Below are 25,596 nucleotides of genomic sequence, written 5' to 3'. Positions count from 1 at the left end.
GTTTAGTCTTCGTAACAATCCCAAGATGGAACTACTAGGATCAACCATTTTATAAATGAGGACACTGAGGCACTAGATTGTTAATGAACTTGCCCAAGCTACCAAATTCCCAGGAAAAGACCCAGGATAGACAGACTTTGTAGATTTTAACATTCATCCTGTCACTCAAGCAACTAATGATGAGGGAGGCCCTAACGATGGGGAGGCCCATCCCCAATCTCTGTTGTTAGCAAAGGTCTGCAGCAATCGCAGGCGAAAACGCAGAGGGAACACAATCTGACCCATAGGAACACCCAAAGGGCTTCCAGAAAACAAATCCCCAGAGCACAGCTCTCCCCTCCACCAGCCGCCACCCCCCTGCATTAATTGCCTCCATTTGATTTTTCTAATTTGCTTCATGGCCCGTGATTACCTGCTTTCATCAATGAAATAGGCAGGTAGCGCTCTGCCACCCACGGCCGTCTCCCGGTCTCCTGTAAGGTCGAGGACTTACCTTGTCGTAGTAGTATCGAAGGGCTCTGCTCAGCTTATCGTAGTTCATGTTTGTTTTGTTCTTGCGGAGTCCCCACAGTTTGGCCACTTCTTCCGCTTTGAGGAGCTTGAATTCGCCATCGCTGGAGGTCCAGCAGATCAGATGCTCATGCTTCTGGTCTAACAGCAACTGCAACAGGAACTGCCACAGCGTGATCGCGCTCTCCATACCTGGGGGAAGGAGGCTGGGTGAGAACCTGTCCTCATAGGTGCGGCTCAGGGTGCTAGGGAGGGGGTCTCGGGGCGAGCGCCTCAGCTCCTACCGTTCCTCCCCCAGTGAACCTATAACAAAAAAGTCGCTCTCACAGGCCACTTGGACTCAGGTGCCTTCTGAGTTCATTTTCGTAAATGGCCACGATTCAGAAACACAGGGAAGCCCGGTGATCCTTGTGGTCACAGCACACATCCCGTTGGGCAGCAGGGTGGCACTGGGAGTAACTTGAGAGATTCATGAACCGCCCACTTGCAGAATGAGTCCCCAGTCAAGCGATTCCCACTTAACGCTATCGTCTGCTCCCACCCGTCCCATCTATGCCGTTGGTGGTCAGCCGCCAGTCCTTGGTTTGCTGTGAAATGCTGGATTCCATGATGAGTGCTTTCAGGTAGGGGACTGGGGTCTATCAGTCACTGTAACTACAGGACGCGCTGCCTCCGGAACTGATAAAAACTTGTGGAACTGAAGAATCACCAAGGCCACTCGAAGAGCCCTTGGCTTCCCCATGACATGTTGGGGACATGTTGATCATGTTGCAGATCAAACCCACTGCCACACATGCCGAGATGGGAAAAGCATTTCTTCCCTGCTTATAAAATACTCTCTGGTGTGGACTTTGTAAGTGTTCTTCCTTCTGTCCAAAATACTGCTCCCTAGCCCTGGAGCCTGATAAAGTCCTACTTATCTGTGATGACCCAGTAATAATGAAACCTTCTCAAAGAAATTCTTCCCCAACTCCCCCAGGCAGTTTCATATCTTCAGACACTTAAGAGCTTTCATGGCAATGTGTACTGATTCTACTACTAATAATAATCCACTTACGTTGTCAATATTCATTACGTTAGTAGGATGAAGGAGGTCACTTATCACGATGGGCACTGACGGATGCATGGAATTGTTGAAACCCTATATTGTACACCTGAAACTAATATAACACTGCATGTTAGCTATACTGGAATTAAAAAATAAAAACAATAAATTCTCTCAACTACGGGGGGGGGAGCCATTTGTTATATTAGGAAAGAATAGTTGGTTGGGCTGGCCTCCAAAGCTTCACCTCAGACCACCTGTCATGGTTGGACACATGAAGCGTCCTGGCTTTTAGTCTGGGCAGGATAGGGGCGACATTCCAGTACCAGGATGAGGAAGCCAGGGATGACCAGACGGGGGGAAACTGGCTTCTGGCCCGAGAGAAGCTTCAAAGGCAAGCTGTGAGGTGGGGGACAGAGTCGAGAGAAAGAGGGCTCATCTGCTATGAGAGCAACAAGGAGATGCTGAAGCCGGGGTGCCCAGAACAAGGAAGCGGTGAGGAGGTGCCTAACTCCAGGAGACCCGGAAGCCAGAATAACCTCCTGCGGCGACTTCTCTGTACCAATTTTTGAAACGAAATAGGCAGGTAGCGCTCTGCCACCCACGGCCGTCTCCCAGTCTCCCGTAAGGTCGACTCACATCTTTCATGCATTTGTCTTAAAGGGGCAGCTTTCAGACTGACAAGCTACGCTCCTCCCACTCGGGAATGGACGTGGAAGTACCTAGCCACCCGAGAAGTAGTCACTCACTTCTTCCTTTTCACATGTTTAGCTGAAAAAACACATTTTATTATTTCCCTAAGCCACCATGGGGCTTTCCAGGTAAGAGAACGCAGATTAGGAATGTTCTCCAAAAACCCATAAGGCATTTTATTTACAGCTCTTTAAAGGAGATATCCTTTACAGAAATCAATCTTCACCACAATGGCCGCTCAGTCTGTAAGACAGTAAATCATTTCGTTGTTGGATCAAAACCGCCCCCCTGCATCTCACGCACGAGTCTTGCTAAGCACAACTGCTGGGATACGCAGCCTGCTGGCTCCAGTTCCTAATATGAACCACCCTCCCGACTATTTGTGGAAGCCACAAACTTGTTTCTCATCACTGGCACTAAGAATTGCTAACAGTCGTCTCAAATTTTGGGGTGTTTTTTTGGCCAAACACTTCAGACAGTAAGCTCTAAAATATCTCTGAAACTTCAAGCACATGCTCAGAGGAACCTGCTCCAAAGGGCAGAAGGCTGCCGTGGGTTTGGAGGTCTGGATGGCAGGGTTGGCTGGGCCTGTGGCTCACGTGCCAGGTAGGAAGGCGGTCAGCGGTCCGCACTAAGGGACTCGAACCATCGTGTTCCAGATGGGACAACAGAAACTGATTCATGTATTTGAATGTATTTTACAGTTATTGTTTCTACCAAACAGGACTCCCTGCAGTTTATGTTTCCTGGAATCCCGGTCCATGGCATTCCAGCCCCAGGTATCAGAACCATGTTCTCAGGGCATGACTTAGGGGGATAGATGTTCTCAATCTTTCACCCCTTCCCCCATTCACCGGACGGTGCAGCACTGTGCTCAAGTGGGTGGAGTACTCTTTTCCCACCCACTCCAATTTGGGCTTGACCATGTGATTCAATGTGGCCAATGCAATGTTCAGTAGACAGGATAACCATGCTGATTCCAGGTCTAAGAAGGTTCACATGTTTGCACTTTTCCTCTTGTGCTCCTGTCACTGCTGTGAAGCTGCTGCCCCCAAATGAGACACGTGGAGCCAACCTGAACTCCACCCAAAGCCTGGAGCTAAGTTCCACAGCCCACAGTCTGAGGCAGCATCCCTGAAGCTCATCACGAGGAACACAAATGCCGTGGTAAGCCAGTGACTCTTGGGGCTGCCTGTTATGTGGCACCGTTGCAGCAAAAGTTGACTATGACATTGTCTAACATCCTTTTTTTTTTTAATTTACCATTTTAACCATTTTTTAAAATGTTTATTTACTTATTTTGAGAGCAAGATAGAGAGAGAATGCAAGTGGGGGAAGGGCAGAGAGAAAGGGAGAGAGAATCCTAAGCAGGCTCTGGGCTGTCAGCACAGGGCCTGATGTGGGGCTAGATACCATGAACCCTGAGATTATGACCTCAGCCAAGATCAAGAGTCAGACACTTAACCACCTGAGCCACCTGGGAGCCCCCAAGTGATTTTTTTTCTAAATTTTTTATTCTTTAACGCCTAGAATCGTTAATGAAGTACTAGGTCTTAAAATGCAGGTACAATAGGGGCGCCTGGGTGGCTCAGCCAGGCATCCAGCTTCGGCTCAGGTCATGATCTCACAGCTTTTGGGTTCAAGCCCCATATCGGGCATTGTGTTGATAGCCCAGAGCCTGGAGCCTGCTTTGGATTCTGTGTCTCCCTCTCTCTCTGTCCCTCCCCTGCTCTCACTCTGTCACTGTGTCTCTCAAAAATAAATAAACGTTAAAAAAAAATTTTTTTTAAATGCAGGTACAATAAAGGCCAATTTACCTGGCTGCCATTATAAGGAATGTGGGTAATTCAGAGAGCATACTGTGGATCTTTAAGTAAAATGTTCAAGAAACTGTTGATACTTGAGATTTAAGTTTCATACATTAAAAAACAATTTTTTAATGTTTATTTTTGAGACAGAGAGACAGAGTGCTTGCGTGGGGTGGGGGGGAGGGGGGGAAGGGAGGGAGGGTGCAGAGAGATAGAGGGAGACAGAGGCTCCAGGCTCTAAGCTGCCAGCACAGAGCCCAATGCTGGCTGGAATTCACAAACTGTGAAATCATGACCTGAGGCAAAGGCAGATGCTTAACCGACTGAGCCACCCAGGCACCCTAGGTTTGATATGTTATTATGCAAACAGAGACCTGCTTCAGTTAAAATACTTCATCAGCCTAAGCTCCTGTACTGATTCCCCACAACTCTCTGCCTAAAATACAATGAACACATGAAATTTCTAGAAATCTTTTAAAAATATTCCCTGAACTTTTTGCTAATTAGAAAATTCTTCTCTTTTTCGTTCCCCTGCCCAGACTTTATTTTGGACGTACACATTTTATCCAGTATTGTAATGCCATTCTTTATGCAAAATCAAATTCTGCACTTTTTATATTTAGGAGGAAAAGTCCACTTTTGAAGGCACCATTGCTCTTATAGGAAGAACGGCTTTTCAGCAGTAAACACTTTGTCTTCCATTGGCCCCCCTCAATCTTGCCCCTGACAGTAGATGTTTCCCATCCTCTCTCCTGGAGCTAACCAGAGACAACAGCCTCTCCAGAGAACAAAGCCACCTGCCCTTTGTCCCAGCCCTCCTTTTCCTTTGTAATTTACAGCCTAGATCTACCCACAGTGGAGTTTAGTTACTTAAAGCCATTTGTCCAATTTGAATAAGATGCATGCTTCCTTTTAAAGGGAAAAAAATAGGTCCCCCATATTGACAAATTATTTTCATTAAAATTTTTGTCATATTCTCCCTTCAGTATAAATAAAACTGGATCTAAGCTCAAGGCTTACGATTCTTATATGATGATAAAATGAAGTTTACAAATTAAATAGCTTCCTCCCCTGTCCCACTCAAATTAACAATTTTACAGATGACAGATGATGTTTAGTTGAAAGACGTCCCACACTCACAAAAAGGTTATAGCAATGACCGAGCCAGTGTAAGCTCTTTTGAGTAAGATGTGTTTATACCACTATTCCCTATAAAGATTCAATTCTCTCCTCACTGCTTTCAAAAAAATTTTTTTGAGCATCCACTTTATGCCAAGACACCATCAGGGTATTTGGGAGACATCCATGAGCAGAACAGACGAAGACCTCTTTCCTCATGGAGCTCCCCCTTCCAGTGGGAGAAGAGGCCACAAACAGCAAATGTGAGCATCAGAACAGCGCTACGTAGAACAACAGTGCTATGGCCAGAGCAGGTTAAGGGGCTGGGGGCCTGGGGGCGCATGAGCAGAAGGTCACGGAAGGCCTCAGTGAGAAGCTTTAGGTGGAGAAATTCCTTTGTTATAAAATAATTTTCCAAGTGGGTAAAATCATTCTTCTCATGCAGACATAAAAATGAAGGATTTTATTTTACTCACTGACCAAGGAGGAGGGAAGTAGGCAGACCTTATAACAAGTTAAAAAATACCTGAATAAGAGAAGCATTTATAGATTAGAAATATTGAAATGAATGCACAAATGGGGCAAAACCGAGGGTGGGAGAGAAGCCCACTGAACACTGCAGGACAGAACAGGATTTGCATGTCTCTAGACAATCACTACTTTGCCGTCACTTATCTATAATTAACAAAGTTGTCAAACAGCTTCCCTAAAATCAGAATTACATCGCCCAGAGGGGTTTTCTCCTGAATTCTAGACAATGCAGTTTTTCACCAAAGCACAAGTATTCCCTACAAATTGCAGCAGGTGAGGGAGTGAGCCACTTTGTCTATTTAGAAGTCTACACGGTGGGTCGGAGCAGGTTCAAAAGCCAGCCTCCCTGGGTTCCAATTCAAGTACTGGTCCTGTCTGGCTGTGGGACTTTGGGTAAGTTGCTTAGCGTTTCTGTGCCTCATTATCCTCATAAGTAAACTGGGGATGATGGTAGTACTGGGCTGCTCGAAGGATTGCTTGAATTACTAATTAGGCACTTGAACTATACCTGCTACATAGTGTTACTCAAATGTTTACTATTATTTTTCAAGCAACAAGGAAACCTCTTCATAGAGCATGCTGCTTTCACCTGGCACAAAGGCATCACTTAGATACTGTATCGGCTTGGTTGTTTGTTCATTAGGCAAGGACCCCAATACAGTCACTGGAATCCAGGGAGGATCTTCAGTTATTCAGTGACTGCTGTTTATAAAGTGACTCAAAACATGCTTATATTTTTTTAGACTACCATCAAAAAGGAAAGGACATTTTTTTTTTTTTTTTAATTCTGAGAAAACTCAGATCCCTGGGCACATATTTGCTGACTCCAGCTTAAGAACCACCGGTTCAAAATGCTTAGCCTGAGGCCTCCAAGCTGCTGTGAGCCCCTGGGTGCCCACACCTCCCTTAGGGCTAGTTTTGCTCCATCTCTCTTGTGCTCCTGGAGGGTGTGGGGCAGGGAGTCACATAGATGAAAGCTGTTTGGTCAGGAAAAGAGAAGTGTTCTAAAGTGACAACCGAAGGGACATCTGTGACGACATGTTTATGACCACTGGTGATGGAGCCCACACAGGTACGTTCCCCGTGGCCGGTCAGGGCAACAGATGCGGAATGCAGAGGGGTGGGGCTCGCCACGCCAGTAGACAGTAAAGGGCTTGTCTACTGGCACAGACTGGGAGAGAAACCGAGGCAGACTGTTACTTTCCACCCCCAGTCTGTGTCTCCAACTCTGTTATTTTTAAAGAATGCAAATACTACCCTTGATTCAGTCTTTAATCTGGATGGAGCCGCACAGAGAAGGATCCTATAGACTGAACGCAGCGATCACTCTCATTATCCCTGGTGCCCTCCTCTGCCCGCTTGAGAGCCACCAGGCCACGTGCCACTATCACACCTGCAGCATCTCCATGTCTCTCCCTCCAGTCAAGGGCACTAGCCCCCAATCCCACCCCAGCACACTAACTCCAGGCACACTTCCTCTGGCTCCTGGGGGTCTAATGAATGCCCTGCACAAAGAAGTGGACGCTGCTCCCTCCACAGGACCAGGAAAAACCAACACTCATGAAACAGGGGGAGAGCACTTTCCTGTATTATCTCAATTTGTGTTACACCCCTATGGGTCAGATATATTTACCATTCCCACTTTGTAGATGAGAAAATTGAGGACCAATTGTGGAAGAGCTGGTGCCCCCTAGAACCGTCTATGCAGTATGTGGTCAACACACCAGTGCTAACTGTTGGTCACCAGTCCAAGATAAGAAGAGTATAAAAACCCAGAATAAGTATATAGAGATTTCTACTGAAATTTGTCATTATCACTACATCCAAGTGTGTGTCAGTTTAGGCTCATCTTACTGGCACAAGCTATGCACAAGTCAGAATCACGAAGTAGGACCATGCTAAGATGTGTGATATTCAAGGTTTTTCAACTGTAACCCAAGAGTATACAAAAAAATCTAGAATTCATTGATTAAAAGATTTAAATATAATTATAACTTTACAGGGAAAGTTGTGGGAACTGGCAACTAATGGATTGAAGATGGAATTTTAAAATGCAGCCATACTTGCTTTGTTTTAGGTTATTAATACTTGCTTAATTTTAGGGGCGCCTGGGTGGCTCAGTCGGTTGAGCGTCCGACTTCGGCTCAGGTCATGATCTCACGGTCCGTGAGTTCAAGCCCCGTATTGGGCTCTGTGCTGACAGCTCGGAGCCTGGAGTCTGCCTTGGATTCAGTGTCTCCCTCTCTCTCTGCCCCTCCACCCCTCCCCTCTCAAAAATAAACATTAAAAATTTTTTAAATACTTGATTTTAGATGAAAGTTAAAAAAAATTAATATGCCAAGTTTGTGGAAATGGGTTTCAAAATCTCTTTTCTAGTGCTGTCAACATACCTCTATCAGACTGGCTTTTCTTCAGTGTAATTGAAACAAAACACAGAAACAGTTTACATACATCATCTCCCACAAGTAGCAGTGTGGTATCCAACCTAGATTAAATTCATCAGTTAGCAAGAAGCAAACTCTTTCTACACTAAGCGTGAGGTATTGATAAATGTGGTGTTTGTTTAAAGTGTACTTACAGGCATTTAATACAGGGAATCACCAGTTCACTTAGAACCTTTTTTGTTTGGTTAAAATTACTGGATGGCAAAAAGTTACCAGTATTAATAATGAACTTCTATATTATTTGCCTTTGTATGCATTTTCAATGAATAGTTTTTGTAATTTTTTTCTTATTACATTTATTCCAATTGTATATGTTGAAATGTCATTTCATGCCCATAAAATCACTAAGGCTTATATTTTGGTATCTTTGGTCATTATTTTCCTAGTAACCTAATTTTTCTTGCATTTCACAAAATTATCAGTCCACCGTATGTTGTAAATTCTAAAAACTGGTCCTTTTCCCCTGCTGGCTTGAGAAGCACTGTTCCCGAATGCCGATGTGGTGAGTACCAACCTTTGTTTTGCTTGTCGACGTGACTCCAGCTTAGATCAGTGACAGGTCATACTACACACCCAAGAGACATTTGTCACATGAATGGATGAATAAATAAAACTGAGGTTAGCACACACCACAATGTGTACTCTTACCTGCTCTGTAATACCGCAAAGGAACATGCATGAGAATTTGGAGTAGGCTCCTTTGGAGAAGGCCTTCCAGAGGAGCGAGCGTGAGCACTCATCCTTTAAACTAAAGGGTGTGTACAATTTTAAAGGGGTGACTGGAGAGAGGCAGACGTCTTCCACAGGAAGAGGAGCAAGAGCAAAGGCCAAAGCAAGAATTGGGATGGGGGTCTGGAACAAAATGCACCTGCAATTTACCCAGAGGCAACCTCCCCCACTTGAGCCTGAAGAAGTCACCAAGTAGCAGGCGTGATGTGCTCCCTCCAATTCCACCAAACCTCCAGCAGCTGCTGGGCTGATGGGAGAGTCAGTTCCCCCACGACTGCCAGCCCTGCTTTCACACCTGGAACCTGAGCTCTGAGACCAACTCATGGTGACATTAATAGTGTAAGTTAACGCTTCAGGAACCACCTCATTGCTAGGGGTTCTAGTAATTCTTTATTTCCAATTTGGAGGGAGTGGTACAAAGAGGTACCAAGAGGGTCTCTCCAAACTGCTTAAGCTTCAAGCCCCACAAAGCGTGGGCCTGCCCCTGTAGAGCCTCTTCAAGCTGCCTCTTTACTCAAAGAAGCTGCTTTTCCTCTTCTGGGAAGTGGGCATTCTCTCTGTCTGCCACAAGGTGGCGCCAGACATCTTAATGGGAGATGGGGCTGCGCAGAACCGCTTTATGCAAAGCATGAGGTTTTTGCTTCCATTCTTAGAAGTTGAAATACCAACGTATTTGTTCTTCTTTCTATTGATGGCAACCTATCACTTCTCTTTGCATGTTCCTGGTTTCATTTTTAAAGTTACACTAAGGTGGGAGTTGAGGGGACAGCACTATTTGATTTTCTAAAGCTTACATATTGTGCCAACTAAAGGAATTAGCCAACTTAAAAAAATTTTTTTTCAGTCAGAAATTAGAGAGCTCAAGGAAAGAAGAAAAGTGCCTATGTAAGACCCAAACAGAGCAGGCAGATGCTCAATAAGTACATGTCTTTCTGCTTGCTAAAACCTGAATGGTTAGAGAAAGGAGGTTGAATGTTAACACTTTGTACTGAAAATTCTCTTACCTTCCACTCCTCTGTCCAGAGTAGCATCTAGTAAGCATTTGTATACCATTAAATCATCAAGGTCCAAGAGGAAGGGCAGAAACCATTTCATTATATGAAACAAACCCTACACTTATCAAGAATTGGAAAACAACACTTTGTATTATTTGAGATGGCTGTAACAGTACAGAACACCTTTAAGGCATTAAGTAAATGAGGATAACATTTGGTAACTATGCCCAGACGTGAAGTCTTTTTCATTATAAGGTGGGACAAGGATTATTTAAATTTATTTTCAAACGGCATTTTAATTATCGTCAACCCCTGCATTAAAAAAAAATGCCATCTGTGAGGCCAAGTTCAAGTCCCTCAAAGCTCTTTTTTACTTAGTAGCAAATGTTTGTATTCTCATTCATTCTGGGGACGTATACACAGTGTGCATTTTTTAAAGAGCAAGGTGAACAGGAAGAGAGGGAGAGGAGCCATTGCTCAGTCTACTTATTCACGCTTTATAATAAGTTCGCAATGTTTTCGCAAATACAATTTTTCAAATAACTCTTCCATCTGAGGAAAAAGAGGAGGAGGGCACTGTACTAGAAACTTTGGAAACTGTATTGTCTCTGGGTAAATTAGAAGCAACTTGATTGGTTCACTGGATGACTTTTTATAAGTGAATTTCCTTTGGACAAGTAAATGGATGACTACGTTAACTTGGGCTGGGAAATCACGTTTGAGCCATTCTACTTCCTCCTTCATCTGTATATGCATGCCATTTCCCATGCCACCCCCCTATTGCACAACCCTGCCCATCTCATCCCGTATTTTCAGATAGACCTGCACTGAGATGGAAAATGGCCTATTTTCCCACTATGCTGCCTCACATGGGCACTTCTATGATCCCTAATTTGGCAACATCCCCAAATTTCCTAATGTTTCTGGTACAGAGTTTGTTCTTTTCTGTGCTTGAAGAGGCAGCAGGGAGCAATCAAGCCAGAGGATTAATAAATAATTGGCTGCCCCAGAAGCACACACCTATTTCTCTGTACCTCAAAGAGGCAAGTCCATTTGAGGGGGACGGTGATGGGGAAAACTCAGCACGCTGCCCTATCCATTACGAGCCTTCCACAAGGCTTACTGTTGCCTCCACATATGCCTTCTATGGAGCCTTCAACAAGGCTTCCACAGGGGGAGCTACTCAATGTTGGCCATCATTTCATTAGTGTCATCAGCAATTCCAACATGGCACCTGGCGAACAGGCATTTTCTAAACAGGTGTGTAGGGAATCTAAATTTCTTTGGGTCTCAATTTCTTTTTAAATGTTTATTTATTTTTGAGAAAGAGAGCACAAGCAGGGGAAGGGCAGAGACAGAGAGGGAGACACAGCATCTGAAGCAGGCTCCAGGCTCTGAGCTGTCAGAGTCCAAGGTGGGGCTCAAATCCACAAACCGTGAGATCATGACCTGAGTTGAAGTCGGACGCTTAACTGAGCCACCTAGGCACTCTTCGATCTCAATTTCTTTACCCATAAGGAGGGGATTGTAATATCTGACTTCGGAGGCTCTTCTTTAATGTGCTAATGAGTCCAAACAGAGAATAATTTTTTTCATCTCTTTTTTATCTCAGGAGAAAGATGGACTTACTCACTTCTCCAGTATCTTCTGACTGCATGAGCCCTGCATCTCCCCACTTGGCTCGTCAGGTAGCCACACAAACAGAGTGTGCGTTCTGCAGCCTTAAACACACACATCTCCATTTAATCTCTTCTTTGAAAACATCACACAAAATTTTATTGGGCAGTTAAAGGAACACAAGCCTGCTAGATCAAAGCAGCCAACTGGTCACCCAGCCTTCCCAAAGTGAGGCTATAGTTCATTATAGCCACTCGGTTAACCACATCCACCTCCCTCATATATCAACATGCCCAGGAAACAGATTTAGAAATCCTGGGCACTGCAGGGGAAATGTTTTCAGGTAACCAACTGTATTTAAAAAGCAGACCACGTCTTGACAGATGAGTAGGACTGCAAAAAGAGGTACCTACAACCGGGGACAGTCCCCAGGTCTCTCCCCCCCCCCACCCCCACCCCCCCATAGAATCTCACAGAGAAGCACAGGCTCTACTGACAAACGTCTTTTCTTTAAACAGACGGGTTGTTCCTTCCCAGACAGTTTTGGACTAAAACCCAAACGTTCACTTTCTTTGCAATTGTTTTTGTTGCCCGTGTGTTTTGAGCACATCTTAATTCTGGCCTGAAGCACGTCGTCCCCCTTTAGTTCTCATACTCGGTAACACTCAGCTTCCTCTTCTGCAGGTTGCAGGCAGGAAACTGGAAAATGGGCCACAGGAAACCTGGCCTCCTACATCTGTCCCACTTTGTAATTGCAGCTCTGGTTTCATTTTGCTTTGTGTGTCAGCTCTGTTTTAACCCTCAATACGACGGCCAAACTCTGCTTTCTGGAAGAACACAGCTATTCTCGTTGCCCAAGAAAACTCACTGAGACTGTTTTTCCCTCCTCAGAGTAATTAACCCTATGAATTCAATAGGGAATAAATACTAAGCAAATTCTTCTTCAACAGTAGCCATTTGGATCAAAAGTGCATGGAACTAGAAAAATGATTCATTAGATAAAGCTACCAATAAACCCCTGGGGAAAATCAAGTCTATTTTAGAGTACTGTACACAGAAGTTATTGTAGAGAAATAGGATTACCAGTGGTCCAAGGCTCCCTGACAAAGTTTGACTTGTGAGGCTCTGGTAAATAACGTATGAAAATAAGCTATACTCATACCTCATTATAGTCTCTTTCATTATGACACTGTCTCAAATTACATTACTTAACAATTACCACCATTAGGTTGAACTACATGAAATTGTTGTTTTTATGGCTCAAAAACCAGTCAAATATCCACAATCTCATATAGGCAACTTAAAGCATATAATCATATACATAGAACACACACACACACACACACACACACACACACACACACACACACAGTCACATCTCCAGAACAGTATCTTCTTCCTGTGTTTGGGTCCATGGATCCCTTTGAGAATCTAAAAGTCTCCGGGAGGTGGGGGGGCGGGGAAGGTAAACTACAAAATACACATAATGTCAACGTGATTCATAAAACACTAAAGATAATTTATAAAGCTCCAAGAGCCCCATTCTAAAGGAAAGGTTAGGTATATCCTCCCTGACCAGCAATACTGAGAGTCCATGGAATAATCAAGAAAAGGGCTCATACCAAAATAAAAATCTGTTCCTTCTCTAAATAGGAGCTTTTCTTTTTTAACACTTAACATTTTGATGATCATTTATCATGTGCCAGGCATTGTGCTCAGCACTTCATACACATCTCAATTTAATCCTCCACGAGGAAGTCATGACTTTAAAAGGTGAAATAAGGCGCTCACGGCCACAGAATTGACATGGACAGAGACTCCTACCCAGAGGAATCTGGCTCCAACGTCCAGCTTCTCACCATTGTTCCTCCAGCAGGGGCTTCATTTCTTGCATGCACATCTCACTGCTGCTAAGCGAGAAGTCTCATTTTAACTCAGTGGAACATGTAACATTCCCATTGTGAATCAAATCAGGAAATTTCCTTGTTCATTTCTGGGTTTTGCCTCCTCTGTGACTCCAGTTATTCTGATTGGTTCTGTTTTAAGAAAGAGCCTTTGAACCCATGCTACCATCATTTTTTAAACTCATTTCCCTTTTAAAAAGATCTGCATGTTGGGATGCCTGGGTGGCTCAGACCATCAAGCATCTGGCTCAGGTCAGGATCTTGCAGCTCGTGAGTTTGAGCCCAGCATCAGGCTCTCTGCGGTCCTCACGGAGCCCACTTTGGATCCTCTGTCTCCCTTTCTTTCTGCCCCACTCCCACTAGCGCTCTCTCCCCCCAAAAAATTAACTTTTTTTTTCTTAACAAAAGACACATATGTTGGTTTAGACCCACTCCAGGTTCATTCAACACTAAATAATCAAGGTTGGCTCTTGCTAATAAAGACAAGATGTGGGAAGCTGCACCTTCTGTAACTCAGCTCCTCCTCAGCAGGAGAAGTCTTCCTCTCGCTTGGGGTGTATACACAAGCCAGTGGAACAAGAGGATGCGAGTCAAGAATAGAAATTCTATGGACCGAGCCTGGCTCCAGAGATGGGGTCTAAAACCTGCCTGCATTCCTCCAAACAATAAAAGGAATCATGGGTATCACTTCACCTGAGAATAGGGACAGACTGGGAGCCCCTCTGAAACCACATGATAGGACCTAGAGTGGCACCCAGCAGAAGCTCACATTTGTTCCTTTAAAAACAAACACCTCTGGGGAAAGCCCTGTTTCAAGTTCTAAGAGAGCAATATTTGGGATTTCGTGGAGGATCATAACAAGCACATGAAAACAAAATGTTGCCTTGGGTTCAGTACAACTTACTTAAAATCTTGCCAACCATCCTTAAATGTGAGCTTCCATTGAGTGGAGCTTCCTAATTTCCAGTGGGTATTTTCTCTCCCATACTACCCTTGATTCTTATATTTCATAGGCCTTTGAATGGAAAATCTTTTACCTAAACTTTGTCCTATTCCTATATTTGAAACTTGATCCTGTGCGTAAGAGGAAAAGTTGGAAATCAGAACATAAATTCTCATGACAGCCACGGCCTTAAAGAGTTGCATGATCTCCGGCAGGGACGTCAACTTCTCTGTGTTTCAACTTTTTTTTATCTGTAAAACAAGGATAAGGCCAGCCCTATCCCCTTCCATACATGAGTGCTATCAAATTGAAAGACTTTATATGTTTATTTTGAAAATAAAAATCCAAGTTATCCTTTTGGCCAATACTCTGTACAAATTATCTTTAAAATAGGAATGGAACAATGCCTTCAGCTTCAAATAAAACCTTAACAGAGATATTTTTTAAATCTGTGGTTGTCTTAACATCAGGAAATGTTTGTTTGCTTACTTTTTGTTATGATAGTTTTACAAAAGTCAAAAATAAAGGAAATCTTACATACTGCTTTCACTAGGATGAAACCGTAATCTCTCAGATAAACTTGAAAGCTTTTCTGTGCTAAATAATAAGTTGGTAACCGCCAAAAGAATATATACCCAGCATAGTAAGAAAACTTCTGCATGATACAAAATGATGGTGAATTTTCCACATCCAGAAACTAAAACATTTCCTGCCAGAGCATCCTCCAAACCCTTCTATTGTGTTGAAACTGTAAAATCTTTCTAAATCAGGACTTCCTCCTATTATGCTTTAGAGGCGTCTTTCTGGGAAGGGTAGATCCAAGGCAAAAGGTAGGAACTCCCGCAGCACCACCCAGTGGAAATGTTGGAAAAAAAATACACACACACACACACACACACACACACACACACGCACACACAAGATAAAATACATTTAGTCAAAGAAAATGCAAGCCTTAGCTCTTCTAACTAAAAATCTGGACACCGCTTCTTTTTCCATCAATGGCAAGCAGCGATATATTTTGCCTAATAACAGAGCTCTTCTTCCTGGAACTGTTCCTCAAATGCCACCCAGCCAAAGGATCACCAATATCATCTTCCCCGTCTCTCTCACACGTGTCCACACACACTGAGCGGACACCGGGGTGGGGGAGGAAGGAGGCCCCGGTGGGGTCAGGTGTGGGCTGCGACACCATCTCTTCCTCTCTGGAGAAGTCCCGAGGGACCCTGGGGACGGGGAAATGTGCACAGCTGTGCTCAGCATCCCAGACCTGCTGCAGCTCTGGGCATTTCCTGACAGAAAGGTAACCCTGTGTGCGCCTTCCTCTTCCCTTGGCCGGGCTGCACCCGGTCTGGGCCACCTCCAACATCTGCACGGCAATTCTCCCTCCCTAGCTCCACCCAGGGAAAGGTACAGAGCCTTTCCTCTTGGCCCATCTCCCCCGTGCCTCCAAATCTCTCCCCGGTATGACCATTGTTTCTGCTCCCTGTCCTGCCAAAGCCGCCATGGGTCCCACAGCCTCTCCAGGAGTGGTTCAGTCTCTGCTTCATTTACTAGCATTAGAACACGTCTCTCTTCACCAGTGGCTGCTTCTCACGCATGCATGACACATCAGGCTACTAATCTTAGGAACCCTTGACCTTCTCCTTCCAGCTTTCCTTCACGGCCCTAGTAGCAGCCTGGAGAGGGAAAGAAGCCGTGGTCTTCCCAGAGCAACTTTTCTGGTCTTTTCTATAGAACTTAAAGTAATAAAGTATCATTTCTTCTATCATTTCTGGATGGCTAAGTCACTGAGTGGCTCAGTCAGTTAATCAGCGGACTTTGGCTCAGGTCATGATCTCACAGTTAGTGGGTTCAGCCCCATGTCAGCAGAGCCTGGAACCTGCTTCGGATTCTGTATCTCCCTCTCTCTCTGTTCCTCCTTCTCTCTCTCTCTCTCCTTCTCTCTCTCTCTCTCTCTCTCTGGGTTTGAGCCCCATGTCAGCAGAGCCTGGAACCTGCTTCGGATTCTGTATCTCCCTCTCTCTCTGTTCCTCCTTCTCTCTCTCTCTCCTTCTCTCTCTCTCTCTCTCTCTCTCTCTCTCTCTCTCTCTGGGTTCAAGCCCCATGTCAGCAGAGCCTGGAACCTGCTTCGGATTCTGTATCTCCTTCTCTCTCTGTTCCTCCTTCTCTCTCTCTCTCTCTCTCTCTCTCCCCCCAAAATAAACATTAAAAACAAACAAAAAAAGACAAATGTCCCCAACATCTGCACTCCTGGCAAAGTTCTTTCCCTCTTCCTGGAGTAAATCTACAGAAACCATTTTATAGGTCTTTTTTTTTTAAACAGTATATCTAGAAAATGATACTAGTTAATGGATCTTGATATTCTTCAGAAGTATATGATCAGTGTTAAAACTTTATAATCTAGCATACTTGTGCTGATAATTTGCAAATGGCTAATATTATAAACATTCTTTCTTCCTTTCCGTTTCTGAAATTTAACATAGGCCAAAACGTGATGGCTCCTGGAAATGCCGCGATTTAGTTGGATAATATGGGCATCGGCTTGTGTCTGGGTCCTGCTGTTTACAGTACTGGTGTAAATATAGTTACGAGTTACCGGTATTTGTGACATCTTTAGAGACTGCTGAGAAGCACAAGGCGCTGCCTTACACGGATGGTTAGCTAAGCAAGGAAATGGCCCCTCCGGCTTCTAGATTCTGTGGTCACTTTAGCTGCTCAGCTCTCGTTGGGTGCTCTTCTCAGCAAAACTCTTTCATGGTTTAGGAAATGCAAATTCTAGGCATCACCAGTTTTACATAATCTGCTGGGATAATATATTCACTTTGCAAGGGATCTATAAAAACCGGTGACTCTGCAGTCTTCAAAATGTCATCACCTGCTCATGTGGTGGACACCTGTGGGGGATTTTAGCTGCATCTCAAGCCGTGAAGGTAGACTATCCCTTTTATGCTTTTACGGTCTCCACATGCACGTTTCTCTCACATTTTTGTACATTTTGCTACATATGGTGATTATGGTACCAAACGCAGAGTTTCATCTAAACTTAAATAACTTCTAATCAAGTTCTTTTTAACACAAAGCAAAAATATGATGGCATTAAGATAAAGTGGCACACAAAACGCATCTCATTTTCCACTGAACGTCTATTTAAAATCGAGCCCGACTGGTCGAGAAGCTACAGTAAGTGGAGCACATTTAAAATATCTTCATGTGGAGTACAGTTATTTCTAAGAAAACTGTCGCAAAAATAGACAAAGAGTGACTTCAAAACTAATCTTCGCCCAATGCCATGTTATTTTAAACCTATTTATCAACCCCCCAAATGTACTGAATAAATGAACAAAAAAAACCATTAGAACTGTCATCCAGTGAAGACCGATGATTTATTCATTTGTGTCTGGTTAATGCAGACATATTAACCTTCAAGAGCTCTGTAAAAACATCTGATGGAAGAGAATGGCTGTTGGTGGCATCAGAAACACACATCAGATACATACCCCAAAGTGTCTTGATGGCCCTTCCTTTCCATTCAGAAAGCTGCCATCCACTAACCTGGCTTGGCCCTTTCCTGGAATGTCACATACAACTTGATACTCTACTCTTCCAATTATTGTTCCGCAAGAGTATAGTAACTGTAAAAAATAAAATAACAGCAAGATCTTGCTGTAGATGATCTTCTCCCTCTTGCTAAAGAAAGTCACCCTTCCTACATTTTAATCAGCTGGAGCATATATGATCTCCTATGTCAAGGTCTTAAAGTTTCTACTTTCCCAAAGTCAAATTAGTAGGTCTTAATATTTAGGTTAAGAAAAAAAAAAAAAAAGCAAAGGATGTGGCCAAGGCTGGAAGAGGATGCTGTGCTTGTGGTTCGGCTCTGATTTAAATCAGAGCAGGGCAATGCCCTTATTTAAGAGCAAACACTCTAAGCTCTGGAGAACCTCCATGTACGTGGGTCATTTGTTTGATTCAAGGCATCTTCTAACAGCCCATACCTTTGTAATGAAAGTAATTCACTTTAAGAAAATGTTATCACCACTCAAAATTGCTCAATTTATCCAAGTATCCTAAATGCCAAACTGAGAATTAGCACTAAGGCACCCAAAGAAGTGAATGAAGCGAAGTCAGGGAATGTTGAGGGCTGAGTGGTATTTTTGCCTTGACTCTCAAAGATGAATTTAGCCCTCTGCTACAGGCTCAGCATGGATAGGACAACCTAGGTCTGCTTGGGGCTTAATCAGTTCCCAACCTGCACTCAGAATGTCACCTGTAGAATTTGGAGATATTCGTTCTAAAATACTTTTAAAAAGAAAAAATGAAATAGAAGTAAAAAGTAATTCTCTACCACCCAACACCTTCTCGTCTAAGTGATCAGTATCTTGGATCAGGGCTTGGATTAGCAGAAATAACTTCCCTACTAACGCTCATGGATTCTAGATTCCAGAAGATTTCAAAATGCAAAACCTGCATCCATATATGGTCTTCCAAAGACTACTGAAGGGTTTGGTCTCTTCTTGTATGTTCTTAATGGGACCTGCTGAAATTATCAGGAATATTCACTTTCTCCTCTCCTATACATTATATTTTTTAAAAATCCAAGTTTTCTCTGGGTTCTCACAGTGAAATAATGGTGCTTTTGGATGAGAACTTTAGCAAATGTTCCCTTATGCTCCCGTCCTCTGTACAGAATTAGGGCTCAGATCCTACAGGAGAACAGTGGCTCTGGATGTAGAAGGAGCACGAACTGAGATTATACAGTACCAAGAGAACAGTACCATGTTCTCTTAGATGCCTGCCTCTTATTGCCAACATATGTGGAAGCATACCCACACAGACAGACAGACAGACAGACAGACACACACACACACACACACACACACACACACACACACACACACCTGTCAATGCTTATCTTTTTCACTTTCAAGTGAACTCCAATCACCAAGGCTTATATTTTAGCCTTTAAAGGAAAAATTTCCAAACTCCAATAAGGAGATAGTGGGGAGACTATATTTCCAGTTCACTGAGTATTAACCAGAGAAGCGCTCTTCTTAACTCTAAGTGTTCAGAAACTGGATGACCGTCTACCCCTTTTCTTGCTTAATCGAGCATTCTGACCTTTCTGGGCCTTGGTATCATCTTACTGAGGATGAAGAGAACTTGCAGGTGCAGATAGTGTAGGAGAATCCTGGCAATTAATTCCTACAGAGAATTCCTGAAGTTACCCAGGAGCACATCCTGGAATAAATTCTGGGGCTTATTCTGCTGTTGTTGTTTTGATCCTTCTCTTCTGACAGTTAACTGCAGACAGAGAAATCTGCTTAATCATACGTTCTGGTTAATCAAGGTTTGACTATCAACAAACTGCTATTTGGCAAAACCAGCTGAAATTCACAGCAGAGCTAGCCTTCCTCCACTAAAAGCAATGTAGATATTAGTCATTCATCCCTTCAAATACACAGGCAGAGTCTTTTGTTATTTTAAAAATTAATCAGAAACATCATCCGTTAATTACAAAAAGTTACAAACAAAAGCTACACACGCGGGTTTTAGTATAAGTGAAGGACTTGGAACTGTAAATATTATGGAATTCAGCCTAAAGAACCATGAAAACTTGGTCAATTGAAGTCCTGATAAAGACTAATGATGATTGCTATAGAATGATCAATTTTAACATGGAAAGAATTTTACATCAAGATCCTTCCAAGTTGTACTGACCTATGAATTAACTGTTAGCCAACCATTCCAGGAATAACACCGATATCAGCAACAGGGCTGAGGTTTGTCCTCTCAGATATTAACAAACTTGTTTTCTGTACCGTTCTTATAAGTCTGGATAAAAACTCTGGAAAATGACATATCCTCTATAGAGTTTCTTCCTGGCTGGCTTTATGATTTAACCAAGAAATATGCCTCTTATTAATCCCAAATAATTCACTGTCCAGGAGAGGGTTGGATTTATGCATAGCAATAAAGTGCTTTATCAAGTCCAGTGGCAAGTTTTTTCCCCTTCAGATTGTTTCTAATTCAATGAATGCCAGGTATTGGACAATGTGCTGGGATAAATACGAGGATGAGAAAAACAGAACAGGCCCAGAAGGAGCTTCCAGACTTCACAGACGTGAAACACATCATGGCGCTTTCATGCGCGGGTACCCCTCACTCTCCTAATCTAATGGATTCAAGGGTTTGGCAGAGACTTCGGGTAACAAGGGAGGCTGTGCCATCAAATCTACTTGGCTCCTGAGTTTGGAATAATGAGTATCAACGAATAATCAGGGACACTAGACCCATCTCCAGAAATATAGATCACAAAGTGTTCACTACGTACGTTTGGATAGTAAGAATTTGGAGAGGGAGAATTCAGGTCAATGAGAAAACCTGTAAATAAAGGTGGCAGGGGTTCCAGAGGCCGGGGCTGATGACCAAATGACAGTGGGAGCTGAGCCTTGAAGGATGGCCACAAACTGGCAACACAGAGTGAGAACAATCTATGCGAGTGGGGGCAGGGAAGGGAATTCCCAGGAGAGAGAACAGCATTTGGAAAGGCCCATTGGCCAAAGAGCTCACGACTGGTCTGAGGAATGGATGAAAAGCTAGGGTGGCTGGCCCAAATCACAGCTTACATTAAGGATTTGGGTCTTTACCCTGGCAGAAACCACTGGGAGATTTTAAGCAAAGGCGTGAGGCAGTCAGACCTGTGTATAAAGGATCACTCCAGCTTGTGGGTAGACAAGGGACTAGAGAAGGCAAGAAGGAACAGGGGACCCCCTCAGACACAGCAGTGGAGGATGGACACCATTTTCAAAGACTATAGGAAGGAAGGAGCAGGGACTAAACCTTGTGATCAAAATCCCATCTGGGCCTACTCAGCATATGACCCACACACAGTCACTGGTGTCTCCAAGAATGACCCAACCGTAAGCCATTTAGATATTGTGATGCTGGTCACAAACCTTAAGAAAAGAAGGAAATGAAGCACAGCAGCTAATACCAACCTTTCCTCGAGTGTTCCTCACTCAACAAGGGGCCAGAATGGGATTGAAGGGGAAATTTATGGGGAACCCCTTTTCCAACCACAGAATACTTCACTTAAATCGCTGTGTTATGTCTGAAAGTCGGCTGTTTGCAGAGGACAGCAAAAATTTTCACATTTTCACAACTTTTAGAAGAATTCAAGTTCCTTACTCCAAAAAAATAGTACAACACAACTTTTGGCTTGAAAGGGATTACCCCAGTCTCTACCTGGATCACTTCACCATCCAGCTGGAAAACTGAGTTCCAGGAAGATGGAGGGATAGTGTCTCAACCCAACTGTTTTTTTTTATTATTATTTTTAATGTTTATTTATTTTTGAGAGACAGAGAGAGATGGCATGAATGGGAGAGGGCAGAGAGAGAGAGAGAGAGAGAGAGAGACCCAGAATCTGAAGCAGGCTCCAGGCTCTGAGCTGTCAGCACAGAGCCTGACACAGGGCTCGAACTCATGAGCTGTGAGATCATGATCTGAGCTGAAGTCGGACGCTCAGCCAACTGAGCCACCCAGGCACCCCTCAACCCAACTGGTTTTAAAGGAATCTACTTTTTTCCTGCAGCACACAGATTACTTTGGGTTAGCTTAAGTGGCATTAAATAATGTAGAAGAGACTTTTCCTCCTATCCTATTGCTGAGGAAATCTACACATTTTAGTGATTTATGTTTAACCAAGCAGATTAAATAAAAATACTGCAGTATTTTATGAAGGTGTTCTGGGGTTTAATAACCTACATGGTGGAATCATGAAATTGTCAGAACAAAAAGAAATAGCTAGGGCATGTTTTGGGGTGGTAGAAATATTCTATATTTGAAGGTAAGGGGTATAGATCTCCTGGATGTATACAAAAACACTGAAGATCTGTCCATTTCCATGTATGAAATTATATCCCAATTAAAAAAAAAAAAAAGGACACCTACGATCTCAGATTCCTTGTTCTACTGCTTGGAGTAAAGGACTCCTGACCCCAGTCTAAGAGAAGGCATTAGGTAAGTGTGTTTTATATCTACCCCATCATTCCCATATTTATATGTGGAAAATTAGGAATTATTAGATATGGAATCTTTAAAGATACTTATGATACCATGTGCTTTAGAGCCTTTTTTAGAGCAGATATGTGAGTAAATTTAGTCCAGTTCAAATTAGAATGTTAGTATAACCATCATCTTAATTTCTTTAAAAGTATACAAATAAGTCTTACAAATTATAAAATAACCCCATTTAGTTCTTAGAATTGAATAACTACCTTCCAGGAAATGCAAATTGAAAAATATCATCGATGAGTTACTAATTTCTAGTGGCAATTCACACCAAATTACAATTTATTGAAATGACCAATTCAAGGTTTATTTTTAAACTGCTGACACATATGTTAAGTTTCAGGTAATGGATGAAAGGCCATTTTTATTTTGGTTATAGGCAGGAGTCATAAGGAGTCAAATTTCTGCCCAGAATAGTTACTTAAACTGAATGATCTACCATTGTTGAAGGCCTTTAGGATTCGTTAACAGATGGTTTTATACACACACACACACACACACGCTGATAACTCAATTTCCTGGGGCTGCACTTTTGGTGGTAAAGACAGTTGTCATAGTCTCACTGCTGCAGTTTCAACCAAAAAGTTGGATGATCTTAATTCAAACTGGCCATGAGCAATAGTAATCTTGAGATACGAATCCATTTAAAACACCAATTTCAAAGTTTGGAAACTCTCTGGATATAAAATGAAACACTAATAACTAAGAATTGTCTCAGTGTGCAAGAGACCTCTTCCTCCCTCTTTAAAGTTCAAGGTATATTTTCGGTTTAACCTAGCTTCTCTTTTTTCATCATCTAACATTCTATTTTGATGTGTAGGGCCCTGGACTTCCTGTTACTACATCTTGATATTCTACTGCAAATCATGACTCATTCTTAAATCATAGAGAAACTCATCAAAATCCCAAATTTCACAGCACATATGAATTCAGTCTTTTAAGAGGTCAGCATTCTTAGGACATTACTTGGAGCCGCAGAGACAAAAACACTGAACAAGTCCATGTAGAAATTATGTCAATCCACTGTTGAGTCAACACATTTATTAGATCAATAAATATATGCTCTATGTGTAGTAATTTTGGTCTTGGTACTAGTTATGAAAATGTGTTACATGATATGTTAGGTAAAAATAAGTTATAAAACAGCAAGGATAGTGTGACTCCAATGAAAAGTTTTATGTATGTGTGCATGTACGTGGGTATGTGTCCATACACACACACACATTGTAGAAGACTGAAAAAAATATACACCAAAATGTCCACGGTGGGATTATGGGAGATGTTTATATTTTTCTTCATGGTTTTCTGACTCTTCCTAACGTAATTCACATTAACTATTTTTTAAAACAGAAGTAAAACCTCCTGACTTTTAGAAAATATTGTTACGCTAGTGTGATCTCAAATATACTATAAATCAATCTACAAAGACAAAGGGGGAATTATGGATAACCAGGACATAAAAAGCTCTTGCCGGAAACATACAGAAAAATCTGACAGGAGTGGGGTCCTTCATTCAAATGACCCGTGTTGCTCCCGTGTGTGTGTGTGTGTGTGTGTGTGTGTGTGTGTGTGTGTGTGTAGGTGCAGGCCCTCATGAAGGGGCAGAAGCCAGCTGCCTGCAGCCAGGGCACAGCCAGAATAGAGAACCCATTTCTTTTAAAGTTTAATGAGGAACCCCAGGTCTGGAGAACATGGAGATGGCTGAATCATTCCCTAGGACTGGAAAGGAGCAAAGCAGTATTAATTCATAGACAGTAATTCACCATCACCAAAAAAAAAAAAAAAAAAAGGACTCTACTCCAGGAAGTCACATCCTTGGACAATTTTCTGTTAGTGTTTTGGGTTTGTCAGTAGGTAATGTTCTATAACCATATTGGTTTTTTGAATTGGATAGGTATATAAAAATAATTGGGTAGCACAGAACACACAAAACCCAGTATCTGACAGCTAAGAAAGGAATATTTTAATTTATATGCACTGACTGGAAGGACTTTAAAACCGATTTCAGGAAAAGATGCAAGTTCCAAAAAGTTATTACAAATATAAATTTCAATATATGATCTCAGAGTTACATTTACTGTATATTACAGTTTTGAATTATTAATTTTTTTAAATAAGAAAAAGAGATCTTTAATAAATGTTTTAGGAAACTCCAAAATTCAAACGGGGCTGAAAAATCACTACTTTCCCTATCTGGGCTATTGCCATTCTGGTCCAAAAAGCATTAGTATCAAGTGAGCGAGGTTCAGAGATGGTCTAATTCAGCTCACAAAGGTAAACCATCACAATTCGTCACTTAAATGCCCTTCTATTACGTATTACTGACCAAAAAGACAGAAAGGGAGAGAAAATTCATGCACACTGTATTACATATGTGGCAGAAAAGTACAACTTATAACTTGTAAATGTCCTATCCATTGAATGGCTGCCTATAAAAGACTTATCATCATTAATGTAAATAAAGCTTCTCAATCTGGCCCCTACTGACATTTGGAGCTGGAAAATTACTTTGGGGGGCTGTTCTGTACTTTGCCAGATGTGTACCAGCATTCCTAATTCTTTACCCCACTAGATGCCAATAGCACCCCCTCTGGTTAAGACAACCAAAATGTCTCCAGATATTGCCGAATGTCACCAGGGGGAGAAAATTACTCCAGAAAGTCTGTTTATCCAGACTGGTTTGTAGTTTGCTCCAAGGGGCCTTTCTTGAGCCTTTGGAAAGCTTTTTTCCCCTTATCTATTTATTATAAGTTCTGTTATCCTACTCACAGCTTTCAATGCAACAATTTATTGAGCATCTACTCTGTGCCAGGCACCATATTAGGGACATCTGTACTTGTGTCCACTGACTCACACCCTAGTTGAGCTGTTTTCAGGACATGCTTTGTGACCATAAGAGAAACGCCAACACCTCAAAAACCCTCAAGAGTATGTCCCCAGCAACAGGTTCTTGTCAATAAGGCAACCCCACAGTTCCAACCGGGTTCCTTAAAATTCTTTACCCTTTTTAGCAACTCTACACATTTCCAACATTTAAAGGTTTAAAAAGGAAAAAAAAAAAGGCCAGAAGGCCTTTGCTATTTTGCTATATTTGGCACAGAAAGACCATCAGGGGGTTTTGCAGGCAGGATCATTACTGGAAACTCTAAAAACACTTATGGACAGTCTTCTTAACTGTCTGACCC

General features: G+C 42.6%; 1 protein-coding gene across 3 annotated transcripts in view; it reads right to left on the bottom strand.

Annotated features, from left to right (window-relative positions):
• Positions 1–25,596, bottom strand: part of ELK3 (ETS transcription factor ELK3) — a 67,832-nt gene that overhangs the window by 40,024 nt on the left and 2,212 nt on the right. For all 3 annotated transcript variants that reach the window (XM_030323442.1, XM_030323441.1, XM_030323440.1), the window contains exon 2: positions 494–702. In XM_030323442.1, coding sequence (XP_030179302.1) covers positions 494–700 — 207 coding nt within the window. In that variant the 5' untranslated portion in view covers positions 701–702. The remainder of the gene's footprint in view (positions 1–493; positions 703–25,596) is intronic.

Source organism: Lynx canadensis, chromosome B4 (assembly GCF_007474595.2).
Source record: "Lynx canadensis isolate LIC74 chromosome B4, mLynCan4.pri.v2, whole genome shotgun sequence".
NCBI classification, from domain to species: Eukaryota; Metazoa; Chordata; class Mammalia; order Carnivora; family Felidae; genus Lynx; species Lynx canadensis.
Note: the sequence above shows the minus strand (reverse complement) of the source record. Positions and strands in the feature narration are given on the sequence as shown.